Raw genomic sequence first — 18302 nt, forward strand, 5'->3', positions numbered from 1 at the left:
AAGAGTAGCCCCCGCTCCCGCAACTAGAGAAAGCTCGCGTGCAGCAACGAAGACCCAACGCAGCCATAAATAAATAAGTAAATAAATAAATAAATTTATACATAAAAAAAAAATTGGAGCTCTACGTTTTTCTCCTTACACCAAAGTAAATTCCACCAACAATAGATTAAAAATATAAGTGTAGAAAAAAAAGGAAACCACGAAGCATTAATAAATACTTGGGTAGATATCTGGAGATGGGGAGGAATTTCTAAGCCAACACCAAAGTTAGAAGCTATGCATAAAGGAAAAGATGGATGAATTTGACTATATAATAGCTAAAGTCTTCTGTTGGGCAAATTGTGACAAAGTTAAAAGAGAAAGGACAAATTGGGGATAAATGCCATAGGCAAAGAGTTACTATGTCTAGTTTAACATCCATAAAACACTCCACATGTTCCTTCACATAATATATATTCAAATACATAAGTACATAAAAATGACAAGAAGAAATTTGGGACAAACATACGCCAACAATTCCTAGTGGTCATAGCTGGGCCATGGGGTCACAGCAGATCTTTCTGCCCAGCAGAACTGACACCCCTCCCAGGCTCGGGGAGCAACAGAACCTCCTCTTAGCCCCACACTAGGAGCCTTCTGGGAGGTGAGACTCTGCGGGGCACTCCCCCAGGGCAGGGCCAACATCTGATCCATCTTTGGGCCCTTGGGTGTCTCGTCATACAACCTAGGCGGCTCAGGGGATGTCTATGAAACTCTCACTGCTGAGATGGCATAAGGAGAGAATGCTTGGCCGAGGGGGACTCCAATGACACCTTTCCCAACTGCGACTTTCAGGAGAGCGGCATCCTTGGAAGGAGTGCCGGTGACTCCTTTTCTGTAGCTGACTGCATGGCAAGGGCTCCAGCATAGTCCCTACCCGGTCCACATAAAGCCCCACCTCTCCTTCCGAAATGGTGATCGGCTCCACTAGACACCAGTAGCCCAGTTTTCTTCCTTCTGCCTCTGGTAAAGCTTTAGAGAGTTGCATTTTACCTGCTGAGTTGAGTCAGGGCAAACAGGACAGAGCTCTTATCCAAAGGTTGCAGGCTCCACAAGGTCCTCCTTTAACTCTCCCGGAGGAAAACTGAGACCTCTTCACATACAGCTCTAACCACCTGGCCACCCACAGGAACACACTGGGGGCCATCGCTGTGCCACACAGACACATGTCGGGTCAAGGCAAACCTTCGTTTGGAGAAGTGCACACACAGTGGACAAAACACAGGCTTGGCCTCCAGACAGACCAGGCTCAGATCCCAGCTTCGCTGTTTCCTAGCTGCATCATCCTGGAACCACCTGTGCCTCTTGGAGCCTCAGGTTCCTCATTTTAAAATTGGGCTTAAAAATATAGTGGGTGATTATAATTACTATTATCCCCAGTTTCACAGGTGGGTCTGTACTCGCGCATATGCACTGTCAGCCCCCTCATGCATGTTGTCTGTCTTTGCTAAAAACAGGCCCCTTGAGCACCAAATAACTCATCCATTCACCCCCCAGAATCCCACCTGGGCCCTGAGCCATGCCTCTGGGGGTCCATGTGCACACATGAGGGGACATGACCTGTTCCATAGTCTTTGGGAGCTCCCTGAGAGCAGAGGCGGCCTCACTGAGGCCAAAGCTCCCAGACGGCCTGTGTGGTTTGAAAGCTGTATCTACTCTAATCTCCTTCAATCCTACAGCCTGTGGACTGCTGTTCCGTATCCTTCACTCTATCTCAGTGAGGAGCAGAAAGAAGCGAGTGAAAAAGAAAGAACTGTGGCCGGTGATTGAGTGTGGTGTGATGAGGGAGCCCATCCTCGCCTGTGAGGTTGACACGAGGGAGGGGGTGGAGGTGTCACAGCTGACCCTCTTGGTCCACATCCCCACCCTGTCTCTCCAGCTGCCGGCATCTGCATTTTTTCACCAGAGAGCTTTCTCTAGTGACAAAGCTCCTCTGTCCCCTTTGCAAGGCAGGCCAGAAGTGTCAGGGTATTAATGCCCCCAGGAGCAGCCCTCAACCAGTGACTGTTGAGAGGTGGTGGGTAAAGCCCCGGCCCCATCACCGCTTGGGTAGCATCACTCTGAGATGCTTGTTCTATGGACCCCGAGTTCCCCAGTGGGAGGAACCCAGTTGTCCAACAGTAGTACTTGGCTTCATAACCTGACCGTTTTCAGCTGCTTTCTTTCTTCTCTCTCACTTTCCCATTCCCCTACCTTCACCTCCCAAACAAACTACTTGCGTTTGAATTCTTCTCTCAGGGTTTACTTCTGGGGAAACCTAACCAAGACATGCGTGTCACTTTTGGTTCTTGTAAAGAACCCATAGCACAGATGCTTTTCAAGCTCGTGGGGACTGTAGCTCACATTCTCAGCCCTACCATAGGCCTGCAAACCTGGGGCCATTGCAGAAACCCACTTGGACAAAGGACTGCTCTGCTGGAAAACAGCTGCTGGCTTCAAATGAGGAGGGTGTGCTGGAAAACCTGCAGGCATGGCCTTGGTCTGTCGCCTGTCACCTCCAAAAGGCACAGACACAAAGCTGCCCCTCAGTGATGAGTTTTAGCACCAAAGGCCTGATCTTACACAGCAAGACTCTATCACTATGGGGGGGGGGGGGCGGGGTAGCATTTCTCCATTTCTCTGATTCTTGGTGGTTTCCCTTTCCAGGGAGATAAGAAATTAGCATCTCTCTCCAAACTATTAGTTGTTTAAAAAGAGCATTTAATACTTAAAAACTACTAGTGCAATGTAAAACCTAATGGAACTGACACAGTAGTCATAAAGTAGGTAGAAAGACAGAAATATCCTTCATTTATCTATATATACATCCACCATCCATACATTTGTTCATTCAACAATATTTAAGATCCGACTACATCCCAGGCATTGTAGGTGTCAGGGATGAATCAGTGACTAAAAAGTCATTCAAGACAATTAGCAACAATCAGTATGTCAGATGACAGGTTTGATGAAGAAAATTAGGGTACAGGGATGAGATGAGGATGTCTGGAACAGTAGGATATTTCTAGTCAGGTGCCATCTGATCGGAGGCAAGCAGGAAGTGAGGGAGTGGGCCATATGCACATCTGAAGAAGAGTCAGCGCAAAGGCCTTGAGGCAGGAACAAGCTTGGTGTGTTGAAAGGAACAGCAAGGAGGCCATTGCGGCTACAGTGGAGAGGGCAAGGAGGAGAGGGGTGGATATGTTCACAGAAGCAGCAATTGGGTTGGGTCTTATGGAGCCTTATGGGTACTGAACGGAACGAAGCTTTACAATGAGATGGGAAGCCATCGGAGGGTTGTATGCAAAGGAGTGTAACAGAGCAAGGGTGGAAGCAGGGAGTCTAATTAGGAAGGAAGCCACTGCAGCCAATAATAGGCAAAGAAGATGGTGACCTGGGCCAGGATGGAAGCAATGATGACGGCAAAAAGTGGTTGCCTTAGGGATGGACTCTGCAGGTCCAGCCAGCAGGCCATGGTGGGACAGCTGAGGGGTGAGAGAGAAAGAGGGAGCCAGGAAGAATGGAGTTGCTGTTTCCTGCAAATGGAACTGGTCTGGGGGGATTAGGATCCCACTTTGGACATCCTTCTCTCCTGATAGAAATGTTCTCACTCATGATGTGGGTGATGGCTAGATGGATACAGATATATGCAAAAAATTATTGATCTGCACACTTAAGATGTATGTATTTTAATCTATGTAAATTGTATCTCAAGGGGAAAAATGCTATTAAAGACTAAAAATGAAACCCCAAAAATGAAGTAATTAACTATACTAATAGTTGCTGATGGATCCAGAAAAAAAAAAAAAAAAAAAGAACGGAGAAATGAGCCCTGGATTCGGCCAGGTGGAGGTGATGCTTGTCTGCATGTCACCTGTTAGTCACACAGCCAGTCTCAAGCACAGTCTACTCTCTGGCTCAGGGAACCTTCCCCTTTTCTCTAGTTGTACACACATTCTCTTTATCTCAGTCTTAGTGTGTGGCAGCTGTGCTCACAGCTCAGTGACCCTGTCACCTCTAGGAAGGGGACCACCCCCCCCCCCCCCGCCCCCCGCACACTGTCCTGAGACCTTCCTCTAGAGGCCTCAGGACCCCTCCCTGTTCGTGAATTTCTCTGTTTTCTCCAGCAAACGTTCCTTTACGGAAGAGCTCACCTCGTTGCTTCCTGCATGGTGGAATGGCTGCCATTTAAAATTTAGCACTAGAGAGAAGCAGCATCACCTCTAGCCACGGAGACAGAGGCTGATTTCCCCAGTCGGCCAACCAGATTTTCAGGAAAGCATCTGAGAGATTTCCCGGCGGCTCAGACAAGGAAAGCTGGGCCAAAAGGTGATGTTAGCACCAGCTCAGCCACTTACTGGTTGTGTGACCTCAGTCTCATTAACCTTTATGAGTCTTGAACATAAAATGATTGTGTTCCCTTAACCTTGGGAGTCTCGATTCCCTCATCTATACATTGGGAACAAGAGCCCCCATCACACAGGGATGTGGTGAGGGTTCAATGAGATAAAGCCCCCAGCCCCGTGCTTGAAGGATGCTTCATAAAAGCCTCCTCCTTCCCTCCCCAGGCACTCCGTGAGCGGCTCCATGTCTGCCCAGAGGGCATCACAACCAGAGCACCACCAGGCCTCTGTTCCAAGTGCATTTAGGGTCCTCATCAATGTCTTGGTAAGTTACCAAGTTAGATGACCTAAAGTCAGGAGCTCAGACCTCCCTCAAATTTTGCTATGCAGGCAAATACCTAAGGATCTTGTTAAAATGGAGATACTGGTCAGCAGATCGGGGTAGTCAGGGTGGAGATGCTGCATGTCTAACAGGCTCCTAGGTGAGGCTGTGCTGCTGGTCCATGACTGTCTTTTGAGTAGCAAGGCTATAAATGACACAACTTCCAAACAGCATAAAAAGACCAGAAAAAATTAGAATAAAGGCATCACAAATAAATACAAGTGTGCTGTGGCTGCCACGTTAACAGAAATATCATTTTTAGACCTGGGGCAATAATAACTCTATGCTGGGCACACTGGATAACAGTGCAGGCCTGAGTTTTACATTTTAAGAAGGAAGATGCCAAACTAGACACAGCACGGAAACAGATAAATAGAACAGTAAAGAAGGGGCTGGAAATATATATACTAAACAGTCAGAAGGACAGGGGTACTGGACCTTGACCTTTCTTGCACAGATTGGCCTGGATGTAGAGCAGGAGCACCTCTGTTGGAGGCCCTGAATCCAAATACAGTGACATCTTGATTGGAATGGCTTCATCTTGTGAAAATAAGAAATGCAGGTATCAGTGATGATAGATAAGGTGGACAGATAGAAATTATCTTATACTTTATCAGGATCCAACGTCTACTATAGGAGTAGTCCCCTTGGGCACTGCTTATTAGACAGAACTGGGTCACATCACCTGCTGGTTCTCACCAGGGGCTCTGCTGCACCTGACTATGGCCAAACTAGATCTCCCCAAAAGGTATTCTTGAGGGCGACTGCAAAAAAAATCCTAAATGCAGTAATGCAGAGCTTGAAAAAACTTTGGCAGAAGGAAAATAAGACAGTAATTGTGCCGGTCACTTGCCTGTTTGGCTGTGATTCATTCCCTGCCCTTCCCTCTTTCTTCTTCTTTTTTTAAAAAATTAATCAATTTATTTAGTTTTGGCTGCATTGGGTCTTCGTTGCTGCGTGTGGGCTTTCTCTAGTTGTGGCAAGTGGGGGCTACTCTTTGTCGCGGTGCCCAGGCTTCTTGTTGCGGTGGCTTCTCTTGTTGCGGAGCACGGGCTCTAGGCGCGCAGGCTCAGTAGTTGTGGCGCACGGGCTTAGTTGCTCCGCGGCATGTGGGATCTTCTCAGACCAGGGATTGAACCCGTGTCCTCTGCATTGGCAGGCAGATTCTTAACCACTGTGCCACCAGGGACCCCTCCTTCTCCCTTTCTGCTTTGTATCTCAGAGACACTTGCAAACGACCGCTCCCAGGTTCCTGCTGTGGCTGACTCTGCCGATGCATCCCAATGCCACTCTTCTCTTCCTCCCCGTAAACAGAACCTGGCTGTGTTTGGGGTGGCAGTGTGTCCAGCCAGCAAAACTCATCTCCCAGCCTCCCTTGTGGCTGGGGTGGCCATGTGACATGGTTCTGCAATGAGATGTACATGGAAAATGCTGAGTGGAGCTTCAGGAAAGCTCTTTAAAAGGGAGCAGGCCTGTTATCTTTCTTCTTCTTATTGCCTGGAATACAGTTGCAGTGTTGGAAGTGGACACCAAGAAGCAAGGCTAAGTGGAAAGACAGAGGAACCGGGTTTCTGATGGCATCGTACAGTTACTTACCAGTCCTTACCAGTCCACTTTGAGACTTATTATTACAAAGGAAAAATCAAAATCTCATTAGGATCACTTACATGCAGCCAAACACATTTCTAACTGGTTTTTAAAATCAGCCGCTTAATCTACTTGCTTAGGAGAACAGGACAGGCTGGCTAGTTATTCTCAGGTGCCTGGGGAAGAATGATGCCAGTGGCCATCAGGGAGCAGGGATGTTCCTTGTAAGGCTGGCCTCAAAGTGATGAAATGACAGTTCTGGAACACTGGACTGCAGTGGACCACAGCTGTGCATTCATGTTCTCTCTTAAATTCCAAGGGCCTCCACAGTTGCTGATTCCCTGATTCAGGAGCTGGCAGAAATATCCTGTGTGCAACTGACATTGAGAACATCACGAAAACACCTCATGAGCTCAAAGATCTTTGTCCATATGCTTGTAATATACTTTCAGATCACAAAGAGCACCCATTGATGGTAATCCTGCTGTAGCAAGTGCTTTTAGTGGTCCACGCCATCCCCTGGGTCCCCTTGATGTGTCCACCCTCTGGCTTCAGTGCGCATTTGCTTTCACGAGCCAGCACCTGTGGGTTTTCTGAGGCCTGCCCTCTGGCTTCTGGAGCTGCTCCATCCACACCTCACCCCCAGAGAGTGGGAAGTGCCTGGGACTTCATTTCCTCCGTAACTGGCCCTTAACCAATGACCAGTGCTCGCGGGAGAACCAAAGCCCAGGTTCCTGGCCTTGAGAAGTGGCAGTGCTGAGGTGTGGCCCCCATTTCAGAGCTCAGGCGAGGCCACCCTCTTCAGGACTTCTCCTGAGACGCACCCTTTCCTGCCCTGCTCCCCCCACTCCCCACGTGGAGCTCCCTGGGGAGCACATCCCTCATAAACCACTTGACACGAATCCTCACCTCGGGATCTGCTTCAGGAAACCCAGCCTGAAACACCTAATTCTTCTTGATTTTTTTAGTTTTCTTTTGTTGGACTTAGCAGATGAATTTCATGGCTTTCTTTTTAAGAGGTGCTGTGCTGCTTTATAAAAAAGATTTAAAATCCAAGACTCCCCCTTTCCTCTTAAAAGAGGAAATTATTAAATTGCTGTTGTGCAGTTCATTAGGAAAAGAAATACAGAGGTTTAACACGTGTTTTCTAAACTCCCCCCGCACATATCTGCCCAAGTCCTGCAGCTCTGGAAAACTTCTTCCGTGAAAAATCCTTGCCGTAGCTACAGCTCTGTTGACATTTCTCAAGCAAAACGTAGCTTTCCTTCCCAACGCAGTGAATACACAAATGCTGCTTTTCACATACGTGAAAACTGAACCCCGCCGTGGAACACTGAGGCCACGGTGTGATTTGAAATGGGTGTCTGGGTTTCTCCCCCACTTCCTCGCTGCTGGCTGTCACAGAAAGGGCCCAGCCTTCCTCCCAGGCACAGCTTCACTCTGGGTTAGGACAGCTCTGATGGGGTCAGAAAAATGCTAGCGCGATGGCCACAGGTAACCCAGGTGAGGACCTGCAAACCTGGCCTGGTCCCTGCTCCCCACCACCCACGCTCCTCCTCTCCAGGAGGAAGGTCAGGGCTGGCAGAAATAAGTCAGAAACTCGAGGGGCTCTAGGGAACATGGGATTTGCCTCTGACAAGCGGGATGGGGAAGACCATTGGAGTGAGAATGTGCTCTGTGTTAAGAGCTTCAAATGGCCTTGGATCCAGGTGAGGTCTTTCTGCCTGGCATTAAGCAGGAAGTTCAAGGTAAAGCACCAGGGGGCTTGGGGCACTGGATTAAAAACAGGAAAGGGGCGGAAAAGACTTATTATTTTCTGAGTATCAATATCCACCCTCAGGGCTCTCTTACAAGGGCAAGCAGCAAGTTCATGCATCATCTTAATGGCCTGGCCAAGATGACTATAAACATCTAAGGGTTGCATTTTACTCGGGGCTACTATTAACTTGACAAGAGACACCGGAGAAAACAGAACACAATGAAAATCAGTTCCTGCCATGAATGGGGGCAGTGGCAGGGTGCAGGAAGGCTGTATGAAATCTGTTTACACGCTGAATGATGAGGTGCACGCACTTCCGCCCACAAACCCTTCCAAAGCACGATGCTGGGCTGCCCAGCTCCACTTAATACATTTCATTTTGTCCCTGTGTACGGATGCAGCTTCTGTGTGGAACCTTTTGTCTTGAGAACAGGCCAGGGCACTCTCACAAACATAAAGGTATACAAACATGGCAGGGTCTAATCTTTCCTGATCTACCTGGGTTAGAAACTGGATCAGTCTTATGGCCTGGCGCCACCTTGAATGGTTTGCCTTGAACTTTAGAAGGGGTTGCCCTTTCTGGGGTAAATGTAGATGTAGCTGGAAGAATCACTTTACAAGAGAAACAAGCTTGTTAGCCCTCTATGTGTCTTGTCGTAAAGAATAAGCCACTGAAAGCTGCGGAAGCTGCCCTGCAGCTTTTCCCCCCCGAAGCTGAGTTTAATTCAGAACTCAAAGCACTCACTCCTCAGAAAAAGCAAGACTGGGCTTCCCTTCCAGCATCTTTCTACATTATTGTCACACCTCCCATGTTAGACCCTGTCATGGAGGAAATAAACGGACACAGGCCCGTTCCTCTATTGCAGCTCCTCCAGAAAACTAGGAGGTGATGCAACAACTCATCAGTCGAATCCAGTGACTTACAACCAGTGGGTGATGAGCAGTAACTACACTTCTTACGAACAGAAAGTGCTCCGAATGCGATCAAACGCATCACAGTGGAGGGTCTATGTTCTCCCCACTTGATTCATGATCACTCATCCTCCTCACCTGTCTCCCTCCTCCAGATTATCATATTAAGTGAAGTCAGAGAAAGACAAATACCCAATGATATCACTCATATGTGGAATCTACAAAAATGTTATTTACAAAACAGAAACAGACTCACAGTCATAGAAAACAAACTTATGGTTACCAAAGGGGACAGCGGGGGGGAGAGAGGAGAGATAAATGAGGAGCTTGGGATTAACATATACATGTTACTATATGTAAAATAGATAAAGAGGGAAGAGATATGGGGATATATGTATATGTATAGCTGATTCACTTTGTTATAAAGCAGAAACTAACACACCATTGTAAAGCAATTATACTCCAATAAAGATGTTAAAAAAATAAAATAAAATAAAATAAATAAAATAAAATAAAACAGATAAACAAGGACCTACTGTATAGTACAGGGAACTATATTCAATATCTTATAATAACCTATATGGTTAAAGAATCCAAAAAAGCATAGATATATGTATGTGTAACTGAATCACTTTGCTGTACACCTGAAACTAACACAACATTGTAAATTAACTATACTTCAATTAAAAAAAACAAGGTAAGGGACTTCCCTGGCGGTCCAGTGGCGGTCCAGACTCCATGCTTCTGATGCAGGGGCATGGGTTCGATCCCTGGTCAGGGAACTAAGATCCCACATGCCGTGCAGCACGGCCAAAAATTAAAAAAAAAAAAAAAGTTAAAAAAAATGTCATGAACACCACATTTGGGTTGACCCTCTCCAATTCCCTCCTTCCCCTCAATACACACTCACACTCCAGTCTCTGGCTAGCTGATCTGCTGCCCAGGGGTAGACCTGAAGTGCCATCAAGGCTGCAGACAAACTAGGTTCTACCAGAAATCCAGGTCCATGTGCCAAACAGGCAGGCAAGACAACAGGACTAGAACATGTGGAAAACAGCAAAGCGGGAGGTCACGACTGGTGGCCTACAGGCTGTATGCAGTCAAGCGGACATGTTTTGTTTGGCCCATAAAATGTTCAGAGAATATTTTAATTAGCTGCCAACACCATGAGATTTCACATAAAAATGTGGATTTCTGGCTTTTGTTGAAAAATAGGAAGTCTGGCAAACTGGCCCTCACTCCCACCTGGCAACAGGTGACCGCTGCTGGGCGTGGGCTGCCTTCTGTGCAATAGGCTGGAATTCTCCATTTTTCCACAGTCTCCACTGCTTCCTACTGTCCCACACCCAGCCCCCTTCACCCATTTACAACACCTGCCTTGCCCCACTCCTGTAGACTGTGAGGTGTGCGCCTTCAGAACCCCAGTGAAGTGCTATGAGGCCAACTTACAACTTCTGGAAGCCTAGAAAGTGAGGTGCTCAGGGTGGAGGTGCTGGTGAGCCCTGCTCAGATGGCTTGCACCTTTCAGGCTGCTCCAGCCCACTTCCAGCTGCCAGGGTCTGCATCTCTGTGCCTGAGAACATTGTTCCAGAACCATGTAGATGGCTCTGGCCATGCGCATTATTAGACATTAGTACTGGCGAATGAACACCCAGAGAAGGCCTCAACCACTGACTCTTTGGGAGGGGGTGTAAATCCCCAGCTCCCTCACCCCTGAAGCTTGTGTTCTGTCCTGTTTCCTGAGTTGCCCTGCAGGATGAAGCCCCATCACCCACTGTGGTAGCTGGTGTAAAAGCACCCTCTTCATTAGCTGCCTTCACCTGCCTGTATCACTTCACTTCCTTACCAGTGTTTCCTGCACCTCTCAAATAAATGAATTGACCTCAATTCCTTGTTTCAAGGTCAGCATCTGGGAGACCCAAATCAAGAGTGCACGCTGTGGAGAAGAGACTAGGTCAGGAGCCTGCCCTTCCTCTCTCTTCTTTCCCAGCGTGGGCTTCCCTAACTCCAAGGCAAACTGCTGCATCCCCTTTGTACCCAAAAGTCAGCTGGGAGCTCTCCTGCACCTGCTTGAAGCTTACAATGTCCGTGTCCATGTCTGTTTCCACGTGTGCATGGCAGTCAATATCATAAAGATGTACTCATGAATCCAGCCTCTTTTTTTGAGTTTCTCTCGCTCATGTGAGTTATTCATGAGTGCAGGAGTCCTACCTGACAAGCTACTTCAGCACAGAATAGCAGGTATCAGCATTCCTAAAATGTCCTGACATCACCCTGCCACTAGGAATGGTACTGGTCCTTTGTCCCTCATGGGCAACCTCTTTCCATCTCGCTGGATTCCTTTTGTCCCTCCTCCTTTGCTCTCCTCTGCCGTCTCACCCTTACTCCAGCCCAGCTCTGGACTTCACCTCCCAAATAAATTCACGCACCCCACCCACCGACCCCAGGTCTGCAATGTTGGCACCGGCTGACGCCAACTCTTCAGAGGCCCATCCGTCTACCCCTAGCATTTGTCTAGGGATTTTGTCCAACCCAAGACTAGCTGTCACAGTAGCGACTTGCTTCACCTTTTCATCTCTGTGCTTCAAAGCAACTTCTCCCACCTCTGTAGAGCAGTTGGCATCTTGTACTTTAAATGCTGCCTGATATGTCTTTCACCCTATTAGGCTCTGAGCTCCCTGGGAGCTAGGACCAGCGCTTATTCCTCCTTGTGTCTCCTAGCAGCTGGTACAGTCCCTGGCACTTAGCGGATACTTAATCACTGCTGTCCAAACAACTCCATTCCTGTTCCACGGATGCAAGAAGAGCTAAGTCCCTTTGTGCCAAGTAGCACCAAGGCAAGAAATGACAACTCAACTTTTATCTTGATTCCAGTGCCACATAGCTGTATGACTCCAGAGGGCACCATTCATGTTGTATTCTGTGGAACTGTACTCTGAGGTGTCGCTCACATAGAGCCCAAGGTGAACGTGACCCTAAAGTTGTATGATGCAGTGGTATTCCAAACCATGTTTTCTCCATTCTTATTCTCTCTTTTAGCTTTATGTAGGTGAGAGAAAAGTCATCCCTGTGCAGCCCACATTCTTATAAGCAGTCTTCCCTTAAAGGAAGAACAAATTCATGAAAGAAGCCTCGCACGAGATAGAAAAATCCATCTCAAGGGATATTTTTTTGTTCAGTCTCAGAAACTGATATATCACTAATTGTGTGATGACAGAGAAGATTGGAGACCTTGTAGTCAGGGCCTGGGCCCTGAGTTGCTTTGTGACTCTGGACAAGGGGGACAGCTAGTCAGCCACCCTTCCACCCAACTATCCATCTACCCACATCACCTGTGCAGCCAGGCGAGGGGCCTGCATGGGTGACCCCTGAGCTGAGATGTGAGGTTGGAGCAGTTCATAAACAAACTGGGGCTGGGGTATTCCTGGGTAAAGGCAGCTTCAGTAATAAAGTATGAATGGATTCAAGCATGTATGTGGGGGATGGTGAACAACGAGGCCAGGGAGGAAGGGAGGCAGGAAGGACCAGGCCGGGAAGGGCCTCTCATGAACAGCTGAGGAGCCTGAGCTCCATCCTGAAGAATGTGAAGCAGGAGGAGTGACAAGATTAAGTTTCTTCTCAAATTTTTATGGTAAAACAGATTATAGGCTTATTTTTATTAATCTATAAAATTATGTATTTACTGAGGTAATAATTTTTTTACATTTGCTTAATATTTTCAATATTTGTAAAAATTGTTTTTGCTTACTTTTTTTATTTGGCTTTAATACACTTTTTATTCAACAATACGCTGTATCTGTAAGTAACTGTTTCTCAGGAAGAGTTTCACGGCTATTCAAGTTTTCATGACTTTTGTGGCAGATGCTGCCAGTGCCTTGCTCATGTTCCCTGGAAACGCCCGGAGGGCTGGTCACTTGAGGCCAGTCCCCTTCCAGGCCCAAAGCTGCCCCATCTCTCTGCCTGAGTTGTTTCCTGGCCCCAGGAAGTGTGGCCCAGAGCCAGGGAAGGCTGCAAAGGCTGGACAGTTAATGCCTTTGGAGTGATTCTCCATGGATGAGCAGCAGGAGTTGGTGGATAAACCCTCCAGCAGCTTCCTTACCCTGCAGAGCAGTGAGTCTGAGGGGTGTTCTAGGCTCTGTCTCTCAGAGGGTCTGCAGCAGGATGGAGCCCGAACTGCCCACAGCACCACCTGCCCCTCCGTGTACACTCTCTGGTCTCTCGTCCCTTCCCATCAAAACTCACCACTCCCACACCATGCCCCACCCCCACCCCCGGAGACCACTCTCTAAACTACCTACACCACCATCAGTGTGTCTAGGTCTGCTCTGCAGGGAATCCAAAACAGGAGAGTTAGTAGACTTTACAAATTCTTATATATTCAAGGATATCTTTATTTTGCCTTTACCATGGAGGGCAAGTTGGTTGGGTATAGAATTCTTATTTCACCATGGAACAATAATTTCTAATTATTGCTATTAATGTTACAGAAATCTGTAGAAAATGGCTTTCTTTGTTTTCTGTTAGGTACGAGTAGTATCATTTTTATACCTGTAAAATTAGAAATGTCATGAGGCTATGTGTAAACATTAAACTGTTCTTAACACTTTTGCCTAATGTCTGCAGCACCCATCCAAGAAAATGGAGATCCTTCTTTGCTATCTACTCATGTCTTCTATTCCAGTGATTCTGGAACTGTTTCTATTTGCTGATTCTCCAGCCTCCACCTTCCATACCTAGTCTTCACTGCCATCCTTCTCCACTGCTCTGTACTTTTCTCTGAATTATCAGAGACCTCCTCAAATATACCCTCTGCAACAATGAATCAACTTCCCGTACTGCCAATTCTGCTCTTTCCTGATCATAACACATATTTTTTTTCTTTTTGGCCATGCTGTGTGGCATGCAAGATCTTAGTTCCCCAACCAGGGATCTAACCCAGGCCCCCTGCAGTGGAAGCATGGAGTCTTAACCACTGGACCGCCAGGGAAGTCCCCATAACACATATTTTGATTCTCTCATTGTCTTCTTGGTTTCATTATAATATTTCCTTATCCCACTCAAAACCTTTATTTTTGCTTCTCTCAGCCCATTCCCTTTTCTTCTCAGTCTGTTGTTCTACTATCTGATCATTTGCTGGGTTCATTTTTTTCTTGAATTTTACTAAAAACAAAAGCAGATGTTCAGTAAAATTTACTTTTGTTTTCTATTAATAGTCTTTTAAAAGGTATGCTTTCCCTCTGTATGTGGAGGTATACTTTTCTTACTTAATGTGCTAGAACCTTTTTGTAGGGCCCATGTTGGTTCTGGTAGGTGGATCATGGTGGGTGGGCCCTCTCCTGTCTCCCTCATTACCCACCTGCGTGCCATTAAAATCTTGCTCTGAGCTGAGTGATGCCATTTATATTCCCCAGTTGCTTAACTTTGCAGTTGTGGTTGTAGTCACAGGAAGGGAATTTTTTTCTCTATTATTCCTTCTCCTGCTACACTGAGGGCCATCTCACCCATCTGCTTTTCTAGCCAGTCCTGCCTCTGCAGCAGCTGCATGATATAATGTCTCTGTGCCCTGCCACCTTTACTGGACTAATGCCCACCACATCCTGAAGGGCCCCTGATACCCTGTCAACTTTCTGCCAAATTGAAACCTAGTGTCCCCTGTGCCAAAGGTTTTAAAGGTTGCTGGGACTCAATGCCAAAGAGATAAAAATGTGCTCTCATTGGCTCCATAATCAGTTACAGTAGCCAGTGACACATCTGTGTCCTTCTCAGGTGCATCGTCCTTGACTGACCAGAGTCCCCTCGTCCAGGATGTTGGGGAGGCTACTCACCACCGCCCCCAGTGGTCAATGATGATGACAGGGTGGAAATGGTGCTCCCCTTCCACTTCAAGGGGGGACAATTCTGCTGAGTGATTTATGCTCTAGGACATTCCCCCACCTCTTTCCACCCCACAACCCAGACCAAGGCTGGATTTTACACCCTTACTCAGCCCTTTCTGCCCCAACCTGCTTCCCTCACTTCTTTTCTCCTGAGAACATTCCTCCAATAAATCAGGTGCACCTGGATCACATGCAGTAAGGAGGGAATGGGAAAATGTATGTAAAATCCGTGGTGTGTAACACATGGTCAATAAATGCTACCTCCCATTCCCCAAATAATTATAAGATTAAGGATATAACCATTTGCTCATACTAATCTCTGTAGAAGATATTCATCATAATATTATTTAAAAGAGAATAAAATTGGAAATAATCTAAGTATCCAATAGTAGGAATTCATAGGCAATCCATACTATATCCTATGATAGAATATTATACAGTCTCCAAGCCAAAAAGAAAAACATGGTGAAGGGAAGTAAAGCAAGATGCAGGAGGCTACTTAGTTTATAAATTATACCACCAAGTCCTATGTACTAACAGAGTGGGGCAAGCTCTGAGCTTCCTAGCAGACAACAGAGACAATGAAGCTTAGTTCGTTATAAGGATGACTGTGTCCACAGATATGAACAAGCCAAAATGCTCTGGAAAAGCAAAGTTATTCCTAATTCTGAGACAGAGAGGAAGTTCTCCCATGGGTCCTGAGTGACAGGAATACATTCAATGTGATGACCCAGTCACCAGCCACATCCTCTTAGTTACCATAAAGGTGAGTTCCACAGGTCTGGTCCCTGAGTGAACCCCTCTCCCCCCATCCACCCTCCTACGCCCCACAAGAAGACCCATCACAGCACATGACATTCTGTAAAAGAGATTCAGTGCACAGCCAGGTAACAGAACCCTGAAGATTCTTGGCTCCCTCTGGACTGGGCTTAAATCAGGGACAATTTTGGGGGTGTAGAAGTGGCTGGAAAGCATGCCCTTCTTGCATTCAGTGCCTCTGTGGCCTCCCCTACCCTGGAGCTTCAGAAGCTACGGAGCATCAGGGAGTCTGAGATGACCTCTTGGGACGTTCTTGAAGCACCTTTCAGGATGTCTCCATATGCCCCAGCTGCCCCCTAAGCCGGGCAGGGTTGGCACAGTCCTGTCCAAACAACTGAGCCTAGCAGGACCTGTGCCTGGACAGAGGCTGCCCGCCGCCTGAAGGCACACCAAACGCTCACCTGTGGGCAGGGCCAAGGTTTCCCTTGGAAAGGGATTCTGGCTCCATTTTTACACAGACATCAAGGCGCTGCAGTTCAAATCTGTGAACACTTTGAAAAGCTGCAAAACTTCCCATTGGAACAGCTGCCCACAGTCAGACAACTACCAGGTAGAAGACGGTCTATCTGAGTCCACTCATTCCTCCTGCCTCCTACGGTTGAGACCCATTACTCTTTCTTCCCCAAAGTGGTTCACTGAGGGGGATTATGGGACCAGAGAGAAACCCAGCTCCTTTTTCCTTTCTGAGACATGCTATTTAAACATCAATCATGCAAATAAATTAAGTCGCTCTTTAAAACTCACTCAATTCATGGAAATAATTTAATTTCCTCAATTCACTACAATATCTCAGGACTAAATCAATATGCCAAAGCAGAGGCAGATGTTCATGACCCTCGAATGGAAAACATCAAGGGCATCATTGGTGATAACGCGCATGATAAGCAGTGATCTGTTCTCATTTCCTATCTGGTTTTTCACAACAACTACTGACCTACAGTGGGAATACTCCAGAACATGCGTGTGCTGCAGATGATGACTGTATCATCTCAGAGAAGGGGCCAGACATAAAATTGTGCAGAGAGGGTTTCACAAGAGAGACGGGATGGGAAACAGTGTGAGATACGGATACGGCTCTGATGCACCGTGGGTATTTACGGTTTCTTCTTTGGCTTTACCAACAATGCTTTCTAAGTTCAGGAGGAAAAAATTATAATAATTCCAAACGATCCTCCACATAAAGGAATAATCTCTGCAGAATCACTGCATATTCCAAGGTACGATGAAAGTCAGCAAATGCACTAGATGTGGGTCCTTCTTACCTTCTGCCACATGTTGATGAAGAAGAGCTCCCGGGAAACGTTGAAGGACACGTTGGCATCATAGGCATCGTCCCCGAGGTTGGAGATGGAGATGTTTAGGGAGATATTCTTCACAGCCCCCAGAGCTAGATACAGGGTTCTGTCATCAACACTGCAAGGAAAAATGAACAGCAATGAAAAGTTTTCACTGAAAGCTTTCTGAAGCTTTCACTGATATAACATGAGGCATCAGGGGACAGCTGAGAGTGGGGGCAGAAACTCTACTGGGATCAGAACCACAAGTCCCAGGAAGCCCAGTAACTAGCCATGCATCTCGGGGCACTCAGTCAGCCCCCATGGGCCTCAGCTTCATCATCTAAGCACGGGGAGTTCTATGGTCCTGTGTTGCCTAACTCACTAAGCTGTCCTGTGGCTCATGTGAAATTTAGTGCATCCAACTTGGAAAATTATAAGACATTTAATAACCTATACATGGAATTTGGTCATATAGTAATTCATTCAAATATTTCTGAGCACCTACTACATGCCAATCACTACTCTATGTGCTAGAGAAAGCAGTGAACAAAAGAGAGCTCTTGCCTTCCTGTAGCTTCAAGGAGACAAAAAACACATACACAAAGAAGCAAACATACAGGTCAGATTGTGATAAGAGCAACGGAGAAAACTTACAAAAGGTAAGAAGGATAGAGGACACCAGAGTTGGAGGGAGAGTGGGGTGCAATTTTAAATAGGCTGGTCAGGGAAGCTTCACTGATGAGGTGACCTCTCAGTAGAAATCAGAAGAAAGAAAGAGAGCAAGATACCCAGATATCTGGGAACTAGCAAAGGAAAAGTTGTGTCTGGTGTATTCAAGGGCAGCAAGTAGACCCGTGTGGCTGGAGAGGAGTGAGTGAGGGGCAGAGTGGGAGGAAATGGGCTTAGAGTTGAAGGGAGTGGGGGTGGGCAGACCATGCATTGTGGGCCATCCCTAGGCCCATGGTTTGCCTCTGAGACAGGAGCTCCTGCAGGTCTCTGAGCAGGGCATGGTGTGACCTGACTTCAATGTTTAAAGGCTCACTGGATGTGATGTGAACAGTCCGGAGTGAGTGGTTGGTGGGGGGAAGGAGAGAGCCTGGTTTGAAGGTTCTTGTAATAATTCAGGTGTAAGAAGATGGCAGCCTAGACCACAGTGGTGGAAGCTGAGGTCGTATTCTGGATGTCTCAAAGGTTGTGCCAACAGATTTTGCTTATGGATTGGATGAAGGGTGTTAGGGAAAGAGAGGAGTCATGGACTCCTCTCTTTCCTCTCTTTCTTGCATAGGCTGCAAGGATTTCAGATTTAACAACCTGAAGGGAAGAGGGGTC

The 18302-nt window shown here is 47.0% G+C and overlaps 1 protein-coding gene across 2 annotated transcripts in view; it reads right to left on the minus strand.

Moving 5' to 3' along the window:
* The window catches only part of ITGA9 (integrin subunit alpha 9), a 354422-nt gene that overhangs the window by 119556 nt on the left and 216564 nt on the right, over positions 1-18302 (minus strand). For both annotated transcript variants that reach the window (XM_068558926.1, XM_068558927.1), the window contains exon 18: positions 16959-17109. In XM_068558926.1, the coding sequence (XP_068415027.1) occupies positions 16959-17109 (151 nt within the window). The remainder of the gene's footprint in view (positions 1-16958; positions 17110-18302) is intronic.

Source organism: Eschrichtius robustus, chromosome 12, assembly GCF_028021215.1.
Source record: "Eschrichtius robustus isolate mEscRob2 chromosome 12, mEscRob2.pri, whole genome shotgun sequence".
Taxonomy (NCBI): domain Eukaryota; kingdom Metazoa; phylum Chordata; class Mammalia; order Artiodactyla; family Eschrichtiidae; genus Eschrichtius; species Eschrichtius robustus.